The 9770-nt window shown below is 32.2% G+C and overlaps 1 protein-coding gene across 6 annotated transcripts; it reads right to left on the minus strand.

Annotated features, from left to right (window-relative positions):
* Positions 1–1138: 1138 nt before the first annotated feature.
* On the minus strand, positions 1139–5522 carry LOC7496538 (uncharacterized). Of its 6 annotated transcripts, XM_024596784.2 has the most exons (15): positions 5482–5522; positions 5242–5338; positions 5039–5141; positions 4854–4973; positions 4655–4752; positions 4179–4262; positions 3846–3979; positions 3606–3678; positions 3467–3512; positions 3201–3310; positions 3016–3123; positions 2882–2941; positions 2542–2603; positions 1891–2206; positions 1139–1431 (listed from the first exon to the last, which is right to left on the minus strand). In XM_024596784.2, exons 2-15 carry the CDS (start codon positions 5299–5301, stop codon positions 1201–1203), a joined length of 1605 nt encoding a protein of 534 aa, XP_024452552.1. In that variant the 5' UTR covers positions 5302–5338; positions 5482–5522; the 3' UTR covers positions 1139–1200. The 6 variants fall into 6 exon arrangements, with proteins under 6 accessions (XP_024452552.1, XP_024452553.1, XP_052307740.1 ...); XM_024596785.2 differs by lacking the exon at positions 5482–5522 and having other exon boundaries at positions 4854–4970; positions 5242–5443; XM_052451780.1 differs by lacking the exons at positions 4655–4752; positions 5482–5522 and having other exon boundaries at positions 4854–4970; positions 5242–5287.
* Between the last annotated feature and the right edge of the window lie 4248 nt (positions 5523–9770).

The raw sequence follows: 9770 nt of genomic DNA on the forward strand, positions 1-9770 counted from the left end.
CAACGTAACACTTCCTCTCTCTCGTCATTATATATATAATTTAAAATATTAACTCCACAATGTAAATTCAATTCAAATTCAAAAACAAATTTACTTAAAATTATATATTTTAAATTTTAAATTTCAAATGCAAATAAAAATATAAAAGTTGACCTGATATTACCCGATCAACTTGACGAGTCCAAAAAAAACTTGGATATCTGGTAAAAATATAGTTGGACTCAAAATAATTTAAGATATACCAAAATTATAAGATTAAAATAATTTTATAGAAAACAAATTAAAATAAACAATAAATCATAATTCATAATCAATCAAATAATAAAAATATTTAATGATAAAATTAAAAAAAAAAAATTAATAAAAAATCTTAAATCAGCTATATTAACTTCTCAAACATATGATATGAATTATAAAACTCAATAAAAATTTTAAGCGAAATAAAATTTATTCTATTTTTTAAACTATAACCAGTGAAACAGAATATAATTCAGTCTTGAGACATCGGAAAAGGAAGAAAGGAGAGAGAGGAAAAAAAAAGAAAAAGTAAAAAAAAATATAATCAGATTAGGAATATTTTATTCTTTTAGCAACTCTGCCCTTCGCATACCCTTTTAGTAAAAAAGAGGAAAATTATTTCACGATATGTAAATATAATTTTTTTAAATATAAGAGGGAAAGTGTTACCAGGATCAACCGAACCCTTAGAAGGTTTAAGGACATTTTTCCAAACCACCATCTTCACAGAAGCAACTCTGCCCTTCGCATACCCTATGGTGACTATTGCACTACCTTTGGATTGGTTTCAGGTGACTGGGAGCTTGGATTTGAACAAAAACCACTGTCGAGAGCTTGCTTCAAAGTTCAAACAGAGGGTTATAAAGCTGACAGAATCAGGAATGGTGTACTAAAAAACCACTAGGGAAAAACCAAGCAGCTTGCTTCAAAGTTCAAACAGAGGGTTATAAAGCTGACAGAATCAGGAATGGTGTACTAAAAAACCACTACGGAAAAACCAAGCAATCATAGCATTTAAAAAACTTTTGATCGAATTATCATTTCTCGAGGTGCCTGTGTTAACTTCAATATCGCATAAAACCTAGCTCGTCTCCCCAGATGGTATATGATGCAGAGGTCATAAAAAAACTCTGATAGATTGGATGGAAAATAAGTCATTAATCAAATGGTAATAATGTACGGTCAAGGTCTTTGATTAGCAACATTGTTCTCATTGCTTTGGTTTGGAGGGTAAACAGTGTCGAAAACTATCCTTGCAAATACATGTCTAACCTCCTCCAAGCTACCCATTGCCAAAGACTCATAGTCAATCTTCCTCCCCTGTCGGCGCACAAATCTTGTCTCCATGCCCCTTCTTCTAACGCATTCAAAAATCTTGCTCACTCTTAGAAACAAGGCCATGGGGATAAAAACCTGAAAATTAAGACGCCGCACCAGCATACATTAAAATAAAACCATCAAGTGGCTAATAATAATAATAATAATAATAAATTAATAATACCCTTAAAACAGTCCATCGGTTCAGAATGATGAATCAATATAGTGCATGTTACATATCTGATTAAACTTCTTGCAAGGACGAGGAACAGTTCATCTCATTTATGCTTAGGCTTCATCTACATATAGTTGGTGCATTGAAGACTAGTCCAAATCAAATCAAATAAACAAAATGGTAGTTAAATGGATAATATATTGATGGTTTTGGTTGTTCTCGTTTATTTATAGATGCACAAAGGTACATTGATTATGTACAGATGTTTAGGTCTCATTCACATTAGTATGACATAGATAACTGATTCATTTATGTTGCTAAACAAAAGCAGAGCTGGTGTAATAAGACAAGAGAGATGAATTGTAGAAATAAATCCTCACCAAATCTGAGGACGGTGCTTTGGGGTATTTAGCCATTGCTTTAGAGACATAACATCCATCAGTCATATTGCATAACGCAGTTTTGACCAATGCAGCAAAATTGATGGTTTTATGCACCAATGCATTATTTGAATCTGGATTCTGTGCTTCCAATAATTCGGGGAAACTGGATTGATATGGCTGGGATATCCTCCTTGCAATTTCCACGGATTCCAGTAAAGATCCACCACTGTGGACAGCAAGGCTAAATGCAGTAACTACCAATGGATCTTGAGGCTGATCAACCAGAGCCTTATGGAAAGCGAAAATGCCTAACCTGTGCAATGTCATCTAGTAATTATCTTGTAACTATTCCAGACATGCATGCATAACATATCAATCACTAGAATACACACTGCAACAGTTATCCTGAAGGATTGGAAGTATAAATCCATAATCATGAAACAGTCCACCTTCTTTACTTCAACTCGGTACAATCCTTATCACAGCTCAGGATGCAGATTGCACGACACTATATTGATTATCAAACAACAGACTCCTTTTTAAATGTGACTAATTATGCAAACCAGAAAACAGAATCTTCGTATAAACGATTAAAACTTGTAAAAAAAACTTGACCATATGATTGCAGCAGTACCAGCTACATCTCACCATAAGCTAGAGTGGCATGGCCGATCAGGTGCTACTAGTCTATCAAGATTGGAAAACAAAGACTGAAAAAGCACAAAGAAGAGGCAATTATGTTAGTATAGATGCTACAGAGGGGGGATGTCTTACAAGGACAAAACAGTATTATTGAAGACAATGAGAGTGCAGGAGATAAGAATAAGATGATGGTGTTGTTTGCTAGAAGAAGACAGATGGAATGCAGCATGTGCAAAAAATCAACCTACAACATCTATGATGCAACATATTTGACAGCAAACAGTGGCAGTAAAACAAGGACAGGTGTAAGTAGAACACAATTATAACAACATGCATCTTCACATACCAGAAGCATATTTGATCTCTCATCCCGTCTTCGAAAGCCTTGGGAAACAAAATAAGACGCCTGCATCATGAAGCTAGTTAAATATTTCATGGACACCAATTTTACATTGTATATCAAGAAGGGAAACATGATACTTGGATGGGTAGAAGGATCTCTAGAAGTCCAAATCTCCACATTAATCTCAAAGAAGCTTCTGCAGATCCATATGCGAACATATAATTCAGTTCCAAGAGTATCCTACCCTACAAGCACATGGAAGAAAAAAAACTGAAGTGAAATTACCAATGACATTAACAGACTCGGTAGAGGAAATTAATACCTTGTCCAGCCTAAGCACAGAATGAGAAAGCTCTTTTAGAGAAAGAGCAAGATCTCTAGTAAAACCAAAATGTAAACGGGCAGCAATTCTGATTGCACGTAAAATGCGACCTGGGGATTAATTAGTGGCAGGATTAGATGATTTATCTAAAAAATGAGTACAAGCACTTTAAAATGGTACTATTGAGCATCATGTTCGGCAAAAGCACAGTATATCAAACAGTAAACTGGAAAAACTAACCACTTAATAAGGAGGTAGAAACTCACCACTATCCTCCACGAAAGAAAGATTTGCAGGTATTACTGTACGGACCTACAGATAACCATTAAAAGATGAATGTCATTGGCAATTTCAACATGCCTCGATCAACTAGTGAACCAGATATTTTATCAGATGCGTGCATACTTTGGTTTTCTTAATGTCTGTAATTCCTCCCATATAGTCATACACTATGTTCGCATATGGATCAAGCATCAACCTGCCAAAAGCATACGGTAATCACAAAATCAAAGTTACAAAATTGCCTTCAAGTAATTATGCAAAGTTCTCAGACAACTTATCTAACATAATTTGCTAAAAGGAAGACAACCAATGCCAGATATCAGTTAATCCCAACTTGAAAAAATGCAAGTATCAAAGATGTACCCGTTGATTGTAAAGTCCCGCTGCAAGCAGTTCCTCCATCGAATAAAATCGCGCTCACTGCAACCTCGAGGTTTTCTGACATTACCATTGAATTTCCCATCAGACTTCAATTGAGAAGTGCTAAAACTTGAAACCTATTAAATAAATGGACTCCATTAAACCTAAACATGTAGGTAGACTAAAGGAAATTAAAAATGTACAAGTAGACTGGAAATATCACAGAATAAGACCTGACCATGATCACTTTTTTTTAACGTAGGAAATAAACTGACTGGGGCGGGGGGACTTTATTGGCCAAGTATTTGAATATGGAATAGAAGGTTATGGACAAACCTCCACAATGGCATCATCCACATGCACGTGGCATATAGGAAACCGTTTCCCAACAATTTCACATCGATGAAAGGCTTTTCTTACCTGCGATGGCAAGAATGTTTAATGTGCATAATTAGCATCTCCACAAAAAAAATGAAATGAAAGTAAGCATGAAGGCCCAGAATTGGCAAGAATATTGATCAAGCCAGAAGAATGTAATCTGAGATAGATTTCGTATAAGATTTATGAATACTGATCGATTTCACATTGATGAATTTCATCAGTGAGATCAATGCATACAGGTATCCATAACATATTTGTTAGAGATTAAAGGAGATTGGAGGGAATTTAAAGTTGTAGAGGGTAATGTGCTTGTATGCAAAAGGTACAGTGTAATGGTTTAATTATGTGATGCCTTTCCAATTTCCAACGAAACCAATTGTCAATACACTGGGAAAAGGAAAAAAAAAACAAAGAATTTAGGTAGAGAAAACCTGCTTAAGTTCAGCTGAAGTTATAACATCAAAGTCTTTTGGGATTCTCTTTAAGATAAGATCCCTTACACAACCTCCAACAAGGTAGACCTCATATCCTACACCAAGCAAGGATCATTTTCATATCTAACAATACAAGTAATGCATTTCAAATAAAAACCACAAAAACAAGAATAATAGCACATATAGATGATCCAACCTTTCTTCTTGAGCCCATTAAGCACGACTCTTGTAGGTCTTGATATAATTGAATTACTGATTCCAAGTTCTTCAGCGTCCAGCTTCTTCCATTCAGGTGCCTTTCTTTCACCATTTACTACTCCAAAAACGAAAAATTAAACACAACCCAATATTTAAAACAACAAAAAGAAGCACAAAACACACCCTTTTCTTTTTTGGAGGCAGAATTAATTACTGGAAGATGACCCTCTTCTTTATGTTCAGTGGTTGATGCAACTGCTACAACAGAGTTGCTGCAATGCCGAATCTGCAAAACATTTCAAGAAGTGAAAATAAAAGGAAAAAAAATACAAGATCGAATCTTTCATTATAATTATAACTATTTGAGTGAAAGAAAGATTTCAAACATGGTATAAGAGAGGATGGTGAAAGCATAAATGGGTCGTCCATGCAACTACAACTGTCATTTCACAGAATTTTCAAGAGTTGTTCGATAATGATAGCCTCAATCAAGGAAGATTGAATGTGATAATTAGGATTTTGAGAAGAGATGATGACCAAAATAAAAAAAGTACATGTACTTGATAAAGTTCTCTTGGTTAAATTTAAGGCTACTCGGTATAACACCCTGAACAATCGAAACCTACATCCTCGATCTTTTGATTTTCTGCTTCTTGGTCCCTCGTTGGTTCAGGCCATAGCAGTTTGGGGCTTCCTATCGCTTCGATGAAGTTTATTTTTGTATTTAAAAAATATTTTAAAAAAATTTAAATTTTTTATTTAAATTTTTATATTTTTTGATATAATTATGTTAAAAAAAATATTAAAAATAAAAAATATTATTTTAAAATAAAAAATACTTTTTTTTAAAAAATCATGACTATAATTCCGAGAAGCTGATTCACCTAAAATAAATAACGGAAGAAGACTTGTGCAAGCATATGTTTTGCCAAAAAATATATATATTTTCATAAATTAAAATTGGATTAAAAAAAAAGAACTAGCTTATCAGATGTAAGAAAAGAAATCGCGTTTACTCTCTCTCATTATTCGATTTCGATTTCGAGCTTAATTCGAATTGTAGTTCAGTTTTTTAATTTTGATATTAAATTATTTTCGATTTTATTAAATTCAGCTACAAGTTCTTTATGCTTTATGGTGCTTGGTTCCTTAATTCGAATTGTAGTTCAGTTTTTTAATTTTGATATTAAATTTTTTTCGATTTTATTAAATTCAGCTACAAATTCTTTATGTTTTACGGTGCTTGGTTCGGTAGATCTTTATTTTCATGTGCTATGTTAAACAACACGTTTTCCATTTATTTATTTAGAAAAAAAAAATTAAAATTAAAAAATGCACTTCAAGGTTCCAATCCATCATGCTGTCCAAACTTGCTTTTATTAAAAATAGCTCAAGATATATATTACTGTGAATTGAAATAATAAAATAATATTTTTGTCTTTTTCAACAAAACTGACAAAGCTTGTAATTGGAGATAAAGTCATGTTATTTTAATTATTTTTCTAATTAATTTTAGATTTTAATTATTTTTTTCTAGGAATAAAATTAAAAGACATAGTAACAAAACATCCCAGTAACCTCTAAAGAAACGGCGGGACAGCTACAAGTATAGATGCACCTATATTGTTGTATTGATTACAAACTTGCCTTCTTTATCTTTCTTCTCCCAGTCAGAATCTTCTTTTTTCTACTTTTTGTACAGACAATATCATGGAGTTCAAGTTCAGAGGATTAGACAACAGGGCGTCGTCGATGTTCTTCTCCTCTCTATCCTTTAGTAAAGCTTGAACGATTTTCTTTTATTACCTCCAATATTTTTAAATCTCTGTTTGGTTGGTTCATTTCAAATATGATTCAGACCGGGTCAAGTTATTTGATCCGTTTTTAACATTGTTTGATTTTAAAAACAAAAAAATAAATTCGGGTTGCACCGTGGAGAACAATATATACCAGTAGACTACCGCATATATAGATATGCTATTTTTCTGGGGAAAAAAAATATATGCGCTAATTTCCCAGATTTTTCACGGGAAAGTTTCATTTCTCAAAAGGATTCATATTATCAAAGACAATTCAGTCATAATCAGCGGAATCAAAATACAGCCAAATTAAAACCGGTGGCACATCAATTTGACAACCACTCGACTGGACGCCATGTCCTGAGCAATCCACTACGTTAGCTGTAATTGACCAAACATCAAAAATTCAACCCTGAACCTAGCATGCTACATCTACTCTCATCTGATTTATCTGAGTATATTATTAAACATAAATCTATCTTAAATTTTTGAGGTATTGACTAACAAGTCAATTTAATATTTTATTTTTTAATATTAAAAAATATTATTTTAAATTTTTTCTAGTTAAACTATAATTTCACGAATTGTATAAATTGTTTTTAAATTTGTAAAATTAATTGGGTTATATCGTGTTAATATTTACACGATTTAAATATTTAAACATTTGAATACGAGGAAAGAATATAGAATATATTCGTATTTTAAATTTGTTCTTTTTAAATTATATTCATTTTCACTCTTATTAGTTTTTTATTAAAGCTTTTTTTAATAAACAAATACAATATCAAGTGATGCTTAGTATTTATTTAAAAAATCCAGCATTGATTAAGATTTTAAATTGAGTATCTATCAAAAATGTGGAATATATGTTATATAATATATTCATATTTTTAATTTTAATTTTTTGTTATTCATTTTTGCTGGATGTGTGAATTTTATTAATTCGATTTCCATCGATAATTAACTAATTAGGTTGAAAGAGTATATTAAGATGGGTAGGTGTAATAGAAGATAAATCTACTAGAATAAAATTATTAAAGTTAAACATTTCCTATGGGTATAAGATATGATGATATGGATAACACAATGAGAATAGTGAAAATAAATATAATTATTTAAGAATTGATATGATAATGTTCCTAAGAATTTAATTACTTTTATATAGCCTACTTTTCACTATTTTTAGGGTATGCTTCTTGTCAAAAGCCTACTTTTGAGCATGTGTTATTGTATAGGTTTGGTGATTTTGTCCAGTATGGCTATGGTATAAAAATTCTAATTCAGAATTTTATATTAAATATTTTATTTTTGATTTACAATTTTTTAAATAAATCTAAAAATCAATTTAAATAGATTAGAAATTTTAAAAAATAAAAAATTCTGAATTCTAAATAAATTAGAAAATCCAAAAATAAAGAGAAAAATAACAAAAATGCATGGACAATACCTTTTAGATCTAATATGGACCTTGGCTAATTATAGCAAACCAACATCTTATAGAATTCAATTCGTAGAATCAACTAGTAAAATTTAATCACAATCACGATCCAACAGTTAATTAAATAGAAAATAATGGGATTTAGGCCAGTTAATTGCTTCGTGCAATACAGACCTTGACTTAATTAACTCTATGCCGTTTATTCATAAATATTCCTACAAAAGATTTATGCAGGACGATTATAACAATCCAAATAAGTAATAAGAACAAAATACGTCAGTGTTCCAGCACGACCCGTATATAGCTGTATCCTTCTTGTCAAAAAGCCTACTCTTGAGCATGGCATTATTGCAAAGGTTTGATAATTCCGTTGCAAGCTCCAGTTTTTCAAAGCAATATATCCTAGGAGCCAGTAAGACGCCAGCAGCTCTTCGATCCTAGGCAAAAACATGTTAAACACGTTGGAACGCTTTCTACCAAAAATCTTTTGCCCAGATACTTACTATCTTTTGGTGTTCAACGCGAAAGACGTTTTTTTGCCCAGAACCAAACAGCTACGGGCGGCTATGCTTACGTTCTTGAAAGCATTAATTCTTCCCGTTTTTAGTGAGCAGCGCACGAGTGGGGGCCAATTGCTCTATAACACGGTTGAGTATAAGGAAATACTACCGTGCTAGCACTCTATTTTTGGCAACTTGCCTCTTCTACTCAGATCAGGCATCACTTTTCTCATTTTGGTCTTTTTTTTCCCCTCCTCATTTTAGCATTGCCTTCTCTCTCCATGGCTCATTTTTCGCTTTATGTTTATCTGTATTCAAAACAAACACTTCTCCATGAACCATGTGCCATTCACTGACTTATTTGGATGTACAAGAAAAAAACATGCCCATTATATTAATTAATGTGTTTTTTTTTAAAAAAAGAAGAAGAAGCAGGCAATGCCTTGTCTGCTAACCCAGCTCTTTTAAGGATGATCAGTTCTTGGTGTCCAGAGTAGATTTTATAGGCAACAGATATCTATATTAATCTTTCAAAACTGTAATGTAACGCTTCGATGTCATTTGTACGTGCCGTGTCTCTGTCGATCAAGAACGTATATATATAGCACAAAGTTTCTTTAAACCATATGATTTCTTTGCTTTGTAACATACTCTGTTAAATAAATTAGGTTGTGAGTGCTAAATGTCTTTACGTTCACTGGTATATCATGCAAACACAAAGCCAATGCCTTTGAGAAACGTGATTAATGACTTGCGCTGAATTTCGTCGGTAATTTCATGAATGTGCTAGCTGATTTTGTTTGATTAAATTTCTTTGCTTTGATTCAATCTGTTTCCAAGAAAGTTCGTGATGTTTCATGAATTCGACTCTTAAACTTAGCTTTGTGAAAGGCTGGGCACCGACACAGTAGAGTAGCGTAAAAGTTCTAGCAGCACTAATCTTTAGAAGAAAATTTTCACCAATCTTTTAATTTTACTTGGTTGTTTTAGCTCCAATGTCATATGGTAAATTCTTAGTGGAGTTGATGGAATTTTATCAAATATAAAGTGGCTTCTTGACTGCTGATTAGGATTGCGTCTTGGAGATCGGACAAAAATCAATTTTTTTTATAAATTAATTTTTTTATATGTTTTTAGATTGTGTTTATATAAAAATAAATTTTTTTAAAAAATAAAAA

This window comes from Populus trichocarpa, chromosome 3, assembly GCF_000002775.5.
Source record: "Populus trichocarpa isolate Nisqually-1 chromosome 3, P.trichocarpa_v4.1, whole genome shotgun sequence".
Classification (NCBI taxonomy): Eukaryota; Viridiplantae; Streptophyta; class Magnoliopsida; order Malpighiales; family Salicaceae; genus Populus; species Populus trichocarpa.